Genomic DNA, 18973 nt, shown 5'->3' on the forward strand with positions numbered 1-18973 from the left:
CAATCCCCTTCATTATACACATGAAAAAACAGAAGCCCAAAGAGATAAAGAGTGCACCAAGATAGTGCAGAGTAGTATTAAAACCTACTTTTTCTAACCCCAAATTCATTCCTCTGTCCTCTATCACACAGACATTAGTGCCAGATGAATTAAATGTGAAACATTATGCTGGGCATCCTGAATGAACAAGAACGATGGCACTCTGTTGATTCTGAAAAGGTAGAACTTACATCTTGGCCCTGATTTGTTCTCTGGAAGGCCCATGTAAATGTGAATGTCGCATTCTTGAAGATGATGTGGGTATAAGCTTGTTTCTCTTTGGTTCCACCCCAGGATTCCACCACGTTGGTATTTTTTCTATTAATATCCTAAAATGCATTTGGAAAAGTACATATAAGTCAATATAGACTCAATATAAGTTTATCATATTAAATAAAGATATGTATGTGTGTATATGTGTGTGCATATATATATATATTATATGTATATAATATATATACATATGAACAATAGATTCCAAAAATACATTTATATGTATTCAGGATATGTCCAAAGTCTTATTGCAATTTTAAACTACTAAAGCTTAAATTGAAGATATTAGAGATTAGAAATGAAAAAAAAAAACTCACACACATACATATACACCCCACACATACATACACACATATGTATATATATATATATATATATATATATATATATATATATATATATATATATATATATATATATATATATATATATATATATATATATATACACATATATATATATATATACAGGTAGATGAAAGTATGAACAAATAAACAAATAAGTGAATGTATTAAAACTATTTATTATGCATAAAGTGCCAGGCACAATACTAAAACCTCAAGACAACATCATGATTACTGAATGACTTGTACTGTTAAAAGACACTACCTTTCTGAAGTTCCAGGGCTCTTAAATTCTCCCAAGACTATACAAGTATGGAGCCATCTATAAGATCTAGTAATCAGAGCACTACCTATGTTAAAGTTGCCTCTCAAAGTTTTAGCAAAGTAGAAAATTGTTGCTGTTCAGTCATGTCCAATTCTTCACAGTCCCATTAGGGTTTTATTGGCAAATATATTGGAGTGATTGACCATTTCCTCAAGCTGATAATTTTATAAATGAAGAAACTGAGGCAAACATGATTAAGTGAGTTTCCAGGGTCAGACAGCTAAGTGTTTGAGGTTAGATTTAAACTCAAGAAACTTAAGTCTTCTTGACTTTAGCCTTATCACACTGTTCACTGTGCCTTCCAGCTACAGAAAATGTTTAGTTTACAACAAATATTTCAAGGATCTATACTATCATCAATGTGATTCTTCTTTCCATGTTATGACATTACCTTCCTTGTGTCCTGTGTTGTCTCTGAGGATGCAAGACAAACAGCAATAACCACCTTTTCCCTCCATTATAATAAATCAGAATTTTTCTATAACTTTGTAAAGGGTCTTTAAAAGTTCTGGTTTCTGAAAAATCCGTCATCCAGTGGCCTAGCTAGTGATAATGGTTTCCAAAATCAACTAGGTTAGTTCAAAGACAAAGAACTAGGTCCATATTCAACCTTGTTGAGAATTGCCAGACATTTTTCTAGCATATACCCCCCAAAAAAAAGGGTCATTTCTCTGTATAATGAAGGAAAACTTTTTTAAAGTTAAAAAAAACTATAAGTGGGAAGTTTAAACCCAAATTTGAAAGGCAAAAGCCTTAGAATTTGGGGGGGAGGAAACATAGACAAATGGACTCAAGTAATTCAGTTAGATTTCAGTTAGAATTACTTCCCAGGAAACACAAATTTTGCTCTCCTTGCTGTTGGACAGATGCTACAGATTTCTGACTCTTAATGGCAATAATTCTATATCAAAGGGATCAGGGGTATGACAGCCTCACAATCTGAAAAAATCCACATAAAACTTTTTGGACCTCTCATCAAGCCAGAGAAGTCTGAATAATTATGGCACTAAAAGATAAAATATGTTGATATTATACAATACTATAATATATTTTATACATTTCTAAGTTTCTAAACTTTTTCTGTGTCATCTGCTGGCTTTCACAGCTTTACCAAAACTCAAAAATCCCCATTTAATTTCTTATGCAAACCCACAACATATCAAAACCATGATGGGGAAAATTGCAAAATGGAAGGGATAACTGTATATTTTTTAAATCTTGTGAATGTTTTGTCTGAAGGCTTTAGACAGACAGTTTTAGAATAGAAATTTGGGAGCATTCTGGAAAGAACAAAATCCTATCTGCAACATGTTCCACAATTTTTCTACAATGTTAATTAACTAAGAGTGATATACATATTATACAATGATCATTTTCACTAAAATAAATGAAAGCAATTGATTATAAATCTAGAGCTGGAAGGCATAATCACTTAACTTCTGTCTGCCTCAATTTCCTCAACTGCAAAATGTGGATAATAAACACCTATCTCCCAGTGCAGTTGGAAAGGGAAAAAAAAATGACATTTCATAAAGTTCTTAGTAAAGTATCTGACACACAGTAGGTGTTAATTAAATTCTTATTCTCTTTCTGTCCCTTCCCAAGGTCACACAGTAAATGTAAGAGGCAGAATTTGAGCAAAGGTTCTCTCAGTAACAGTGTTCTCTCTCTAGAGAGCAGCCTTTGATATATATAACTATCAATCAATCCCTTCCCTTTCCTCCTTTCAGCTGCTTTATTTCTGCATGTTTTTCTTTGTGACTGGGTTGGGAGTCTATTTGGGATGACTCAGAAAGAAAGAATTGAAGGCAGTTGAGTGGTAATTGTTACCTGATGGAAGATGAAAATTTAATCTTCTTTTCTTCTTACAATAAAATAATGGTGTCTTAAATCTATAGATAGCATTAAGGCTACAAAAATCTATAAATATGATCTCTTGTATCTCACAGTGTACATGTATATACATATATGTATATATACACATATACAAATAAAATTCTCTCTGCTTCATGCATGTCTCTGTGAAGTAGTACAAAATATCATCTCCATTTCCTAGATGATCGAAGGGAATTTTAAAAAATAACTTGACTTGCCCCACAACACATACCTAGTAAGTGGAAAGCCATAGCCTCTAAGCCAAATCTGCATAGTCAAGATACATTGTTCTTTCCATGCTGTGTCTCAATGACACTATCAATCAAATTATTTGGTTATGCAGATTATTTTTATTCATAAATAGAGTCAAGAAACAACCTTTTTTGCATAAAAGTGTTAGTATATTTTATGATCAAGTTATCAAAGTACCATTTTATGAACTATCTCTGATAATATAGAAATTACTATTAGACAGAATCTTTTTTTCAGTAATGATTTTCCCTGAATGTATCAAGATCAAACTACAGGTAGAGAAAAATAATTAGCACCTTTATACTTCTTTGTAAATGGCGATCATTTGTTTAAGATGTTCTACCTTCATTAATGTTCTTAATAACTGGAGATAAAATTCTACGTATCTAATATTTCGAAGGAGAAACAAACTCCATCAACAATTCCTATGACATATAATCAAATCTTGGGTTGAAATCTAACTTCTCTTTTCCTCATCTCATGTATGAGGACTGTCCACTTGTACAATAAGTTTGGGGATAGTTAGGTGACACAGTGAATAGGGTGCTGGGCCTGGACTCAGAACAACTCACCTTCCTGAATTCAAATCTGGCCTCAGACACTTACTAGTTTGTGATCCTCAGCAAATCACTTAACTCTGTCTTCCTTAGTTTTCTCATCCGTAAAATGGGCTGGAAAAAGAAATGTCAAACCACTCTAGTATCCTTGCCAAGAAAATCACATATGAGGCCAAGAAGAATCAGACATAACTCAACAACAACAAAAATCTATCCTCTAGTCTTACTGTCACTATTCTAATTATAACAATTCCAATTGCCTCCTAACAAGTCTTCCTGCCTCTATTCTTTGTGTTCCAATCCCTTTCATAAAGCTTTCACAGATTAATCTTCCTTTTGCATAAATTTTATTCTATTTTTCCTCTGATTAAAACTATCAGTGATTCTTTTATGTTTACTGAGTTATGTTTAAAATTCTTTGTCTAGCATTCAAGGCCTTCTGCAATCTATCATTTTAATTATATCTTATCTTATACTACCCCCACTCCAAGCACTCTGCAACCAGTCAAACTAGACTATTGTCTGCTCCCTGAACCTACACTATGATTTCCTTCCTGCTTTTGTAAACACTATTGTTCACATTTGGAATGTCCTTTTTTCCTCTCTCTGTCATTTCAATTCTTGATCATTCTTTAAAATCATTTGAGTCGTTAAATGCTAACAAAATCTACTATTAAGATATTCCTTGAACTCTCTGATGAACCCCCCCACACACACACACAGTTACTTCCATTGTCCACAACAAATGTCTTCCTCAGACCTCACACAATACTTTTCTTTGAACAGGTATCAACATACACTATAGTTATCTATGTATGTGTGTCTTATCTTCTTCTTGGATTATAAAGTCCCAACCCTCAATGAGCTTATCATATAATTTTCCATTTGCCTAGTACACGTGCTACATACAATAGGAGTTTAATAAATGCTTCTTGAATGGGAGGGGAATAATGAGGAGAGAAATACAGCATAAAGTAGTAAATAGAATGTTAGACCTGATATTAGGAAAACCTTTGTCCCTACCTACGTGACCTCTCTGAGCTCCTGGCAACACCTGCCTTTCAAGCCCTTTTGGCAGTATCATGAAGTCTTAAGACTGTTTCAAGAAATAATTTTAAAAGTATAAAGTGAAATACATAGGATTATAAAGGAAACTAACCACAATGAAAGTTTTTCTATGTATATATATATATATATATATATGTATATATATATATATACATATATATATATATGTATGTATATATGTACATATCTATCTCTCTACATTATATATACATATGTATATCTATATACACTTAACCAAGTTTACAGATTTCAGGTTAAGAATCCCTGCTCTAAGTCTTCTCTACTAAGTCATAGATTGGTTATGATCTTTTGGTCAAAGGGATAATCACAAATCCTTGCTATGTTAACTTCAAATAACTGAAAAACTGAATCAAAATAGTCTCAGTTAATCTAATTGTCACAATAAAGACCACTGATTTATGAATTTGGCATCATTAGTCATAACACAGGAACATTGGCCAAGATGTTATTTGCTGCCTGAGATTCATTAAAGAAATAGAAATGAGTAGATTATGCCCAAGATAATATATCTGTTTTCTACCTCATAGCTGAGACAAATGTATTTTGCAAATTTGCTATGACTTCTGCAATGAAAAATAAAAATATTTGTTTGCCTCTTTAATACTACCTACTCTCTAGGTTTTTTTTCTATTCTTCATTCATTTTACTTCTCTCTTTTATGTGTTTATTTTTATCTCTGCTTAATTATATTATTCCACCCACATTCACTTCTATGTTGCAGGCTTCTGATATGAGTGTGGATTGGGGTACAGCAAAGGGTAAGAAAGGCAAAGTAAAGCAAGAGAGATTATTTACTAGAAGTACATGCCTATTAGTGACTTTTAGCTCTTCTGTAATTCTAAAATTAGCTCACACACAAATGGTACTTTTATCACTGGAAAAAAAAAGTGGTCCCAATTCACACCAAAGAAAAACAGAAAAATTTAAAAACATGAGTTGTTTTGTGTATTTGAATAGCAATAAAATTCCCACTTGAAATATAGTAGCAAGCTTAGTCATGTGCTATAGAAAGATGCTCTTTTCACTCACCACCATGAAGTACAGCACACAGTCTGCTGAACAGATGGTCTCAAAAATAAAACTTATCCTTCCGAGTTCAGAACCTGTGGCTCCCGTCATAGATGTTGGAGGCCTATTTGCCAAAGCAGAAAGGCAATATTTACAATGTGTTCCCAATACAATTTGGAGACAAATTGAGCTCAAGTTTTTAGTGAAAACAAAAGCCAAAAAGATTTGGTTCCATTGACCTCCTGCTGTAATTCATTTCATTTCTGCTTTTCACTGTGTTTAGAGCAAGCTGTAATAAAGAGCATCATAGATATCTAGAGAACCATGGCAAAATGTGGCTGTTTGACATTCTTAGTGCAAATAACACCAGTATATATTGAAATATTTGAAAACATAATCATGGTGAAAAAGCTCCTCTGACCTCTGACATAAATGCCTCCCATCAACAAGGGACAAATTGGAACCAATTGATTTACACAAGCTGTCATCATAATTTAAGGGCACAGTTGAGAAAAGATAAATATTCTTGTAGTTAGATTTAACCAATAACTCATTCTCTCTTTCTACAGCATTGACAAATCCTTGTTACTATAGCATTTCAGTTCTAATATTCGAGCTATTATTTCCTGAAATTAAATAATTATGGACAAGACTAACAGTTAAAATAATCTCTGATCGTGAATCCTATAAAACAGTTTGTAAATAATTATCTTATTGTTGATACTTTTTTGATAATTTAATTAATATATTATGATATATATATATATGTATGTATAGATGCATAATTATAATATTTAATAATTTCTCTTTCAAGTACTCCTACAGGAAGAAAGATATAAAAATTCTTAAGGGCAGTGAATCAGTGATTTTCCTTACTTGAATCCTGGGATATGTAAGTTTAAGATCAGATAATCATTATCGGAGCCTCCTGCCCCACTCTGGATATGGTCTCCAGCTACCTCCCAACCTGTAAATATAAAAATCAAATGTATATTTTACTATGAAGAATGAAATATAGAATGATACTAGATAGATATTGAGCCTTATAGTGAGGAATATCTTAGTTTAAGATCTATTACTGACATATGCTATTTGTGAACCTATAAAACTCTCTAAGAGTATTAGCTGCCAAACTTAAGTAGATTGGCATAAATGGAGAGACATTTCCCCCAAAATTTTCTAAACTGATGCCATTCCACATCTCAATTACAAGCCTTCAAATAACACAAATACAGAAGGACCAATTCATGTATTATTTTGTAGTTTACTAATTGTTTTCCTTAGAACAACCCAATGAGGTAGATTTTTAAAACTTTTTTTTTAATTTAATAATCATTTGTTAAGTACTTACTATGTGTCAGGTACTATGCTAGACTCTTTACAAATATTATCCTTTTTGATGTTCACAACATTCCTGAGAGGTAGATGGTATTATTCTGATTTTACAGATGAGAATTGAGGCAGTCACTGATTAAGTGATTGACCTAGAGTCACACAATTACTAGTATTCTATCTACTATACCACCTAGCTGTTCCTCATAGATAATAACATATTATCTGTGTTTTACAAGTGAAGAAACAAAGATTCTCAGAGTTTATTGAACTATCTGAGATTAGTTAAGTAATGAGTTAAGTGGTAGAGCTTAGATTTAAAGTGAAGTCTTTATGTCTGAATGCAAAGTTATTTTTGCTATATCAACAGATTTATCATGGATTCATCATGGAATAATAAAGATAAGTGGATCTTAGCTATGGGAATCATTTAGTCCAACCTCATTTTGCACATTAGGAAACTGAGGCCCAGCAAAATAAAGTGAACTATAAAGTGAACTAAGGAGAAAAAGTGAACTATGCAAGGTCACAAGCAGTTCATGGAAGAGCTGGGATCAGCATGCAAGTTTGTTTTCTCCCACTGTCTCCACTCTGTCCATCTTATATTTCTGCTTCTTCTCCTCAAATAAATGTGCATTTAAAAATTAAAACCACCTACCAAAAAATTCATTTCTACATATTTAATGTTCTCCTCTAATAGTTTTAAATGAGGTTAAAAAGATCATCAGCAATCATGAGATTCAAAGTTAACAACTCCCTAAGAGGAGGTGCTTCTCAGCAATCTCAAATGCAAATTAAATGCAGTGTTAAAAGGCTCTCCAATACCAGCAAAGATGTTTCTTTGCAAAATTCCCTATGAGAAAACAGCTTTGAAAAAAAACTTTAATGAGAAAGCTAATAATTCTGTACTTCCATAAAGTCTATATTTTCTAAAATAAAGCATATTTCCTTTCCAAATTCTAATATACTACACTGGAAATCTCACTTTAAATCAACACTGTTGAGGCAAAATTTAAAGCTATCTAGAGGAAAAAAAGGGATCGAGACATTCAGCTCATATATAAATAATGGGCTGGAAAAGCATGTGTATATTGGCTGTAGTCTGGCTCCCTAACAATGGCGGGTGAGGAGAGAGGAGGTGGGGGCACCTGTGTATAATCAACAGATCTCCACTTAGTTGCCATACTTAATTTGGAAAAGTGTGATAATCTACACATATATTGAACTTCAGATTTAGCCTTTTCCTCACAATAATTCTGTTAGGTATAAATACTAGTAATGAAAGCTCAAAGATATTAATTAGCTTGTGCCATAAACACACAGCAAATAAATGTGGAAGCCAGGATTGATTTTATTTCTTAATTACTAAATCCAGTGTTTCTTTAGTTATGTCAGACTATCAAGAATAGGGAAAGGAAGGCAGGAGACAAGAAGAGGAAAAAGGAGGGGAAGGAGAGGGAAAAGAAGGAAGAAAGTGTGAAAGGGAGGGAGGAAGTATAGAAGGGAAGAAGGAAGAAGGAGGGAGAAAGAGAGAGGGGCAGGAGGAAAGAAAAGAGAGGGAGAGAAAAAAGAGGAAGATAAGGGAAGAGGAAAAAGGAGAGGAGGAGGGAGAAGAGGAACAGAAAAATGGAGGAATAAGGAGGAGGGGTAAGACAGAGGGTAGAAGAGGAAGAAAAAGAGAGAAGGGGAGGAAAGGAGAAGAGGAAGAGCTAGGGAAGGAGAGAAAGGAGGGAGGGATGAGAAGAGGAAGGAGAGACAGGCAGAGATATAATAGAGTTAGACAGCAAAACAGAACAACAGACAAGATACAAATAGATTCACAGACACAGAGGGGAACAGAGAGAGATAAAGAGAGATGGAAAGACTGAGGCAGAGAGAGAGACACACACAAAGAGGCAGAGACATGGAGGGAGGGAGAAAAGGTGAAAAAGAGAGAGAGAGAAAAGGGAGGGGGAGAGAGGGAAAATATCTTCCTCGTGGAAGTATGTTTCCTATTTGGCTGACAAAATAAAATAAGCCATAAAAAGTCATATTGAGCCACTGATGATCTATTTAAGTTGCTAGGAGTTGATCAGAAGAGTTAATGGGAAGAAGAATTGAGAGGAAGACAAAAACATAAGCATTTAAAATAGAATAATTAACGGGCAAAGATAATTGGGTATGAATATAATAAAGGAATATTGCTCAGCCAATGTTCCTATTTGATTTTACACCAAGATCCATTAAAACAGAGATCTCAGTACAAGCCAGGTCATGTAAGAGCTCAAGAAAAACTAGTTTTCTCAACAGATACTGCTCCCTTCACCTTATTTCTGCTTCCTACAGTAGAGCAGATGAGCTAGAATGTGAGCTGCTCCTTTGTCCTCCTAACTCCACAGTACAAAAGGATCCAGAGCCACTAGAAGGATTTAAGTCCTCTCCAAGTTTTTAAATAAATATTTTCAAGCTCTAGGCTTTTTTTTTTGTTTGTTTTCTTTTGTGATTGGTATAGGGAAATCCTGAGTATGGAAGCTCCCTCTACAATAAAGGTAGCACAATGTTTAGCTGGGAGGGATCACAAAGGTTCCTGAATCCAACTCTCACATTTTACAGGTAAGAAAACAGGCTGATATCGTCTGTGCCATTTATGGTTTGAAACACACCTAAAAAATTGCAAAGTTAAACAATTTATCCAAGATCGCTTTGAGAGTATGTATCAGAGATAAAATTTAAACCCACATCTTCCTTATTTAAAAACCCGGTCTATATATCCACTCTTATCATAATGGTTTATACTTATGTAATACTTTATAAAGCATTTGAAATGCATGTCTTATTTGTCCTTACAGACCCCTCTGAGGGAAGTATTGTGGATATGATTAATGCCTTCATTTTATAAATGATTAAATATATCCATCTATTGAATAAACATTTATTAAGCACCTATTATTTGCCAGACACTGTGCTGGGCAGCTAAAAAAGTTAGAACAATATAGAACAATATTGGGCTGCATCAAGAGAGACAAAACTTTCAAAAATGAGGAAGTGAATCTAGTCAGATCGCATCTGCAGTTTTGAATAGCAACCATTTAAAAAGGATATTGGTAAGACAGAGGACAATTCAGAGGAGAATAAACAAGATGGTGAAAAGCCATAGATTCATGTCATATGAGGAACTGTTGAAGAAAGCAGAGATGTCTAGACCAGATAAAAGAGTTCTCAGAAAGAGCATATTAGCTATAGATATTCAAGTATTTGAAGAGTTGTTCCTAGAGTACTAAATCAAGAGCCATGGGGTGATATTGCAAAGATAGACTTCAGCCTTGAGAGCAGGAAAAAAACTTAACAATTAGAACTGTCCAATGGGTTGTCTCAGGGGAAAGAGGCTCTCCCCAATAGAGATCTTTAAGCAGTAGATGACTACTTGTTGAGTGCTTTACATTGAGAACAACTGTTCCATGGATGGATTGGACTAGAGAGCCACAAAGGTCCTTTCCAATCCTGAATTTCTATAACTTTATAAGTGTAATAAGTAAAATCCTGGATTTGAAATCAGGAAAAATTCCTATTTCTTTACTGAGTGATCATGTGTAAGTCAACATCCCTGAGTTATTTCTCATCAATAAAATGGGGATACCACCTCTGATACTCACCACCTCATCACTGTGTAATTGGGAAGATACAAACTATATCTTTGGTTTCAAAGGTATAGAGGACACTCCAGGGAGAAATAATTTCCAACTGGGAGAATTGGGGATGGCAAATGGAGGAAATGCCATTTAAGGGGACTTTGCAAAACAAGTAATTCGCCAAAAATATAGGGGAACACATCCTGAATAGAAGAAAGCTCAATGTGTACTTAAGAGATATCAGGTATTTTACTTTGTTCTGTTTAGTTTTCTGACATTGAGAGATTGGAATATAGAGTATCTGGAGGAAGAATAGTATGAAACAAAACTAGATATTAGTATTGGAATGAGATAAAAGAGGGTTCTTGATAGATAAAGGAGACCAAGAAATCTGGATGTAATTTGATAGGTAACAAAGAACCCCAAAGGGCAGTGAGGTGACATAGCATAAAGAATGTTGAGCCTAGAGTTGGGAAGACCTGTTTCAAATTTAGTTACAGACACTGGGCAAATCACTTAACCCTGTTTGTCTTAATTCACCAAAGAAAGAAATGGCAATTATCCTTGCCAAAAAAAAAATGGATCAGAAAATCAGACACTCCTAAAACAACTGAAAAACAAAGCAGAGCTACAACTTTTTTAATCAACAGAATGGAAATCATGTCTATAGATATAGAGATATAGAAATAGAGTTTAACTGTTTAACTTCATAGACATAGAAAACTCTCAGGTAGGGAAATTCCCTCTATCTATATCAATGCAGATCAGTACCTTCTCTGAAATTCATGGTCCTAAAAATGGTCACTCTCAAACACGTGAAGACAGCCTTGCCTTAGGTCACATAGCCAGTACATGTCAAATACAAGATTTGAATTCAAATGTTCCCTGTTCCGGGACCAGTTATCTACCCACTATACTACACTGCCTCTTACGGAAGAACTGTGAGAAACAAAAGACATACAGGACGTAAAGAAATTTATAAATTTTAAAGCTATCTATAAATGTCTGCAATTTTAATAGTTATTGATAAATTATCAATACTAATAATATGTTAGATTTATTATTCTATTCTATTATTGCTAGATTCTTAAAATTATTAAATACTAATTTTGTTTTTAATAAATGTCAGAACTATGATTCGAAATCAGGTTTTCTATTTGCATTTCAAGTTCAATATTCTTCCACTCTATCCCCTATCTCTTAAATACTCAGTCACCCAATCATACATATCACATTTGTGAGAAAGTAAAGCAATTTGTTATCATGATAGGGAAAAACCACAATAGTCCTTTGATTATAACATCCAGATTTGAAGTAACATTATGACCATTTTAAGGGGCCAGCTACATAGCGTAGTAGATAGAGCACCAGCCCTGAAATCAGGAGGACCTGAGTTCAAATTTGACCTCAGACAACTTAACATTCACTAGTTGTGTGACCCTTCGGCAAGTCATTTAATCCCAACTGCCTAATAAAAAAACAAAAACAAAACAAGACCATTTTAATTCCCACTCAATACCATTTAGTTTGTTCATACAAAGATGAGCCAGAAAACAACTGTCTGTGATTCCTGTCTAGAAGCTCAGAATTTGGACTCACCATTCATTCCGTCACATTTTGAGTTCCCAACATTGAAGCAGGAGGTTTTCATATTGGCAGGCAGGATGTTCCACCATTTATATTCGAAACCTAAAGCAGGCTCTGTTCCTGCTGGGCATGGCTTGCATTCTAGGGGAGACAGAGAAATAGAGAAAATAAGAGGAAGACAATATACCAACTGTGTATTTTATTGAAAATTCCCCCACTCTCTTTCAACAACATCACTGAAGATGTTTTAGTTTGGGTTCAAGGACAAATTAAAAGGAGTGGGTGAAGCTTCTAGAACTTCTTAACTCTTTTGGAGTTAAGAATCTAGAAAAGAAAACCTATTGAAAATATCAAAAGAAAAAAAAATAGATTTGTTCAATATCAAAAGGAAAAGACCAATGAGTGACTTTTTAAAAATATTTACTGACTTAATTTCCATAGATTAATTCCCCTTCATACAAACATTAAGCTAAATCATAAAAGCAATCATATACCCTTTTCACCATTTCAGTATTATTGCTATCATCATCTCACTATTAAGGAAGGGTTTAACAATAAAATGAGGGGAGTTTTCCTGTGGGCATCTGAAAACAAAAGTTTGTCCAGCTGCCAAAATCTCCATGCAAAATTCTATTAAACACCTAACACATTCAATGACATGTCTTTATTCATGGTAGATTAAAGTGATGCCATTTAAGACTGAATCTTCACAGCTTTAATTTCTGTCAAATCGATAGTTATTATCTTCCAATTTAGTACTGATGTAAGAATTATTTTGATTTGAAAGGGTTTTGATGTAAACACATAATTCAGTTGATTCAATTAAATGATCAATTATTAGATGACTGCTAAGTGTAAGGAACTAGAACCAAGAAAGAGCCAAAGGTTTTTAACCTCCAGAGACAGAGAGACAGAGATAGTCAGAAAGACACAGAGATAAAGAGACATAGTGAGAGACAGAGACAGAGACACAGAGGCAGAGACAGATAAACAGACAGATAAATGGAAAGAGGAACAAAGAAAGAGGGAAACAGAGAGAAAGAGGGACAGAGAGAGAGAGAGAGAGACAGACAGAAAGAGAGAGAGACAGACAGACAGACAGAGAGAGAGAGAGAGAGGAGAGGAGAGAGAAAGAGAGAGAGAGAAAAAGAGAGAGAGAAAGAGAGAGGGGGGGAAGGGGAGAAAGGACAGAGATAAGAGGAATACAAAGAGAGGGACAGAAAAATAAAGAGAGGGACAGAGACAGAAATAGAGAGAAAGGGGGACTGAGAAAGGGGGGACAGAGAGAGGGGGATACACAGGGAGACAGAAAAAGAAGGAGACAGAGAGGGACAGGGAGAAAAGGACAAGAAGAGAGGGACAGAGGCGGGCACAGAAAGAGAGGGGGACAGAGAAAGAGAGGGAGAGAGCGAAAGGGACACATGGGGGGACAGAGAAGGAGGGAGATGGAAACAGAGAAGAAATTTATTATTATATAATTTATGTTTACATATAATTCATTTATATATAATTCATTTCATTTATAATCTTATTTGTTCTATTTTATGTTTTTAAAAACATTATTCTAAAAAAGGGGTCACAGATTTTATAAGACTGCTGAAGAGATTTGTGACACAAGAACATTTAGAACCCTTGCATTAGCTACAGATGGTTCTCTCTTTAAAAAATTTCTGTAAAGACTGCCTTCTGGGGAAAATCAAATTCCTACCCTGTGTTCCATCTGAAAATGTTCCAGGTGGGCAAGGAGTACAAGAAGAGGACCCATTGTTATAAAAACCGGGGTTGCATGGGGGACAATCTCTCTTCTCTCCAGAAGGGGGAAGCCTAACAGCATCTGCGCGGTCCTCCTGGCAGATCTTCGGCTCTATCCACTTGTACATTATCTGTGTCTGTAAGGTGAAATAGAAAGCACATATCAGGTTTCCATTAACATCCTAAACAGCTCAACAAGGACATGTTCAAATAACTGACAGACTGTGGAGCATGATACAAGGTTGCCCCATAATCAGAAAACAACATGGAAGAAAGGGGGAGGGGGGAAACTTAGGTGTCAGTAAAGAATATTAGTCTATAAACTATTCTTCAGGTGCCTCGGCTTTTCTTTATCATTTCCCCAGATCATTTCAAGAAAACTTTCTTTAAGAAAATGCATCAAATGTTATGCCAAGCATTACGTTGTCATTCTATTATTTCATAACAGTTGAAAATCAAGCACAGTCTCTGTAATATCTAATATTAAGTACATAAACAAGAGGAGAGGTAGCAAAAACATTTCTTTCACTTAAAGGCATTTGGAAATGGGGAAATTTTCTTTTATTCTTCATCAGAGAGCATAAAAAAGTCATTCACATGTATGTATTTAAATAAACCAAATATATTATTAATTCATTTACCGAGCTTACCTTTCATAAGGTAATCTGATTTAACATTTTATTCAACCTAATAGTCATTCAATTTTAAAAAAAAATAGTAGCATAAGAAGAGACAACCTTTGAAGAACATAGTTCCATTTAAAGGATCCCCAATAAATATATCCCAAATGCAGCAAATAAATAGGAAAGAGGAAAATAATCAAAATTATAGTTGCAAGATAATTTAGTTTCCTTTCCTTAAAGTGATTTAATAATCCCATCTCCTTCAAATAGTAATTCTATAACAATTCTAGAAGATGGGTTGGCAAATCAGAATTTCAATGGTAATTCTGAAAAATACTTTCCAATGATAGAAACTCAGTAACAGAAAGTCCTTGTAGGTTACACTAATTTTTCCCTTAAGAATCCCCTTAGGAAGATAAAAAGTCACCTTATTTCAACAAGTTTATTTAGAAAAAGACACCTTACTCAATACAATTATAAATGGCATTTTTCTTTCTTAACCTCAGCTCTTTCAGCTTACACGTTTTGGTCTCTCTAAACAGTTCACTTTAACCATTCATTGCACCATTCTATCTCAATTTTTCCATCTTTAAAATAATGATTAAGTTTTGTTTTGCTGAAATGCTAAGAGCATCAATTAGCACCTCTAGCTTAGAAAGGGCTTTCAACTCTCTACAAAAACCAGGAGATTTAATCAAATGAAATGACATTGGTTACAGGTCAAATAGACTCAAAGGTGAAAAAGAAATTATATTGGAGACACTAAGCAGAACAATTTTACTACTATCATGTTAAACTTAATATATACTTTTTAGAAAAATAAAAGCAATGGGATAATTCAATTTCACATATGTACATGCGTATATGTATGTATATATGTACATATATACTTATATGTGTGCATTTTATATATATATATATATGCACATATATATATTTAATGAATTGTTTCCTATCAACCCACCTACAATGATTCTACTTACTATTCCTCATACACAACAGTCCTTATGTTGAGAAGCTTATAGTTTCTCAATACAATACTACACTAGAAATTCCCGGAGGGCAGGGTCTGTTTTTACCTTTGTATTTCCAGTACTTAGCACTGTGTTTGACATATCATAAGTACTTAATACATGCTTGTAGAATGGTTGACTATATTTAAAATATTCATGTGTGTTGATAGTTATGCTCATGATAAGAGAGAAAAACATTTTTAAGATCCTAAGAAACACAAATGTATTCAAAGAAAACAGATATATAGCCCTTCCTTGATATCGATAAAATGCAGAACACAATACATGAATTGATTAAGGTTAAACATCTAATACCTACTGGAAATGGGACTTGCTACCACATCTTCCTAGATTCAAAGCTAAATCTCTACCATATCACCTTTCTATGCAACGATGGAATCAGCCACATGGGATATTAGATAGCTTCTAATCCAACTTTTTTTCATTTTGCAGATGGAAAAACTAAGGCCCAGACGGTTAAGTGAATTCAGCTAGTTAGCAGCAGAGCTGAGATTAGAAGTTTGAACACTCTAAGTCTGGATCACTACAACAGGCTGCCTCTATCAAGAGGATGCTGTCAAATTAAAATACTTCATATGTCTATAGATGAATTGCCAAATTAATAAAAAAAATGTTAGTTTAGCATAAATAATTCCTATTGAATATATGCTGGTTCATTATAGCCATAGATTTATAGTTAGAAATAATCTTAAAAATCATATATTCTATCTCTTTCACATTTTGTAGGAGAAAAACCTAATGTTTAGAGAAGATACATACAAGCTTATCAAGGTGGTAAGCAGAACTGGAAATAAAAACCTGTTCTTATACAAGTACAGAGCTCTTTTTCCTACTGCGTATTGCCACTTACCTTCTCTTTTTGGAATACTGGAAATTCTACTAAAGTTATAGCTGTGTATGTGATTATATATACTTAAGGAATATCATTATTGCAGATCACTATTATAAAGAATCATTACCCCTATATTAATCTGCTTTGTAAATTTCTGATTTTTTTAATGTTGACTTTTCTTAACAGCATAATGGTATATCTTAATTTTACTGTTTCCTTTAATAGAGGCCACCTGTTATAGGGATCTAGACTTTGGGTACTCAACTTATTTGTAGTAGCCCTGGTATTTATTCCTATTGGTACCGTTATCTTACAATTTATCCTGTTTCTCTCATTTAGGCTACAGATTTATTAATAGATCCAAATTACCTAATATGCTATTCCAAAATGGACAGTGATTAATTACTACTAAGTACATAAGGACTGAAACAGGGATAGGATCTTCAATTTAATTGTTATGAAGACTTTGGGATGAAGAAACTCTTCCAATACAGGTTAGTGCCTTCTCTGCAACTTCCAGTTTTAGAGAATGGCCTAAAACCCAAGTTCTTAAACTGTGGTTCTCAACACCATATGGGGTCTTATACCCGAAGTTAGGGGCCACAAAATTATGATACCATTAGTAAATGTTTGATTTGTATGCCTATTTCCCCATATACCTATATACCCAAAGTCATATAAAAATTTCTCAGGTAAAAATGGGTCATGAATAGAAAAAGTTCAAACCTTGACCTAAAACACTGAGGGGTTAAATGAGATGACCAAGGTGATACAGCCTATGTACCTATTGGAAGTGAAATCTTCCTTGATTCAAACCTAGATCATTATCATACTGCCTTTCTATGGATTTAGTAAACTTTTAATAAAATTGTCATGACAATATAATAATGATGGTGACATGCAATCTGGACAGAATTTTAATTATATATAATATTACATCAGCAAATATATGTTGAATCAAACTGAATTAATTCTAATAGCCATGAAAAATTCCCCATCAAAAATTAGGGATCGCTAAGTCCTCAAACAACTAAGGTTTTATGTGGTTTTTTTAAATATGCACAAAAGCCAACAACCTTTGTTTCATGCCTGAAAGATGCTTATCACAAAGAATTAAATGGTTACTTCTGTTCTAAAATCAATTCTCCTTTGATGTTTAGAATAAGGCCATAAAGAAAGGCAGAAGAGAGCATGGCAGGGACTACAGACATATAAATGGCTATGAGTATTAGTCTCTTTCCAGAACCACAAATTAGCTAAACCACAGGGGAAATGCCACATAACCATCCATATATAAGTCATCCCACCTATTATATAGGAAATAAATTTCTTTGTAAAAGATTAGATTAGGGCAAATAATTGGGCTGGCACAGACATCAGAAATAATTGTCTTAACTCCATTTAGACAGACAAAATTCAATCTAATTCAATGAGTCTATTTAAGAGCCTTCTGTGTTCAAGTACTGTGCAAGGTGCCAGGAAAAGTTGAAATGAAAAATATTCCTACTTTCAAGAAGATTCCATCATATTATGAAGATACAACATTTAAGCAGATAATTAAAAGCATGATAATCTGAGGAAGGAGAGAATATTAACTATTATTAACTATTAACTAACAGGAAATCTTAATCAGAAGTCTGTGAACTTTTTTAAAGCAATTTTGATTATTGTATTTCAACAGTTTCCTTTGTAATCCAATGTAACTTTGCTTATTTATTCAAAAACATTATTCTAAGGAGGGATCCATAGACTCGCCAAACTGGCAAAGCTTATTAGATATATCATAGAGAAAATTCCTTCTTAAACATGGATGAATAAATGGCTACTGAGGAGTCTTCTTGATGACACAACTTGAACTGGGAAGAGAAAATATCTTTCTTCTCTAGGAAATAATTCATGACCTAAGGCTTGAAGGAGACTATGGATTCTAAGGGGTAGAGGTAAGAAGGGAGTGGATACTTAACATGGAAAACAAACTTTTCCAAAGCAGAGTAAGGAAATGACATACCAAACTTCAGGAAAGAGCAAGCAGTCTAGTTTAAGGAAAAGAGAATATGTGAAAGCGTAAAGCAAAATAAGTATGGGAAATTAGGCGAGAGCCAGATTGTGAAGGATTTTAAAGGGTCTGAGGAATTTGTATTGTGTCCTAGATGCCAGGGAGTCACTAATGGCTATGACGTGATCAGATTTGATAACTCATCAAGAACAGTTATCCTAGGAAAGAAAGGTGCACAACTAGCAATTGGCCCCAGAGGTCTGGATTAGAAGTAATGCACAAAAATTGCAGAGGCCAATTTAGACTTCACATGAGGAAAAACTTTTCAATAGTTGTTATTGTTATCCAATTATTTCAGGCGTTATCTGACTTTTCCTGAGTACATTTATGGTTCTGTTGGCAAAGATACTGAAGCAGCTTGGCATTTCCTTCTCCAGCTCATTTTAT

At 34.0% G+C, this 18973-nt stretch overlaps 1 protein-coding gene across 1 annotated transcript in view; it reads right to left on the reverse strand.

Annotated features, from left to right (window-relative positions):
* Positions 1-18973, reverse strand: part of ELAPOR2 (endosome-lysosome associated apoptosis and autophagy regulator family member 2) — a 202524-nt gene that overhangs the window by 45950 nt on the left and 137601 nt on the right. Inside the window, 5 exon segments of the mRNA XM_074268541.1 lie at positions 231-368; positions 5784-5886; positions 6639-6729; positions 12302-12430; positions 13998-14178. Coding sequence (XP_074124642.1) covers positions 231-368; positions 5784-5886; positions 6639-6729; positions 12302-12430; positions 13998-14178 — 642 coding nt within the window.

The sequence above is a fragment of the Sminthopsis crassicaudata genome, chromosome 5 (assembly GCF_048593235.1).
Source record: "Sminthopsis crassicaudata isolate SCR6 chromosome 5, ASM4859323v1, whole genome shotgun sequence".
Classification (NCBI taxonomy): domain Eukaryota; kingdom Metazoa; phylum Chordata; class Mammalia; order Dasyuromorphia; family Dasyuridae; genus Sminthopsis; species Sminthopsis crassicaudata.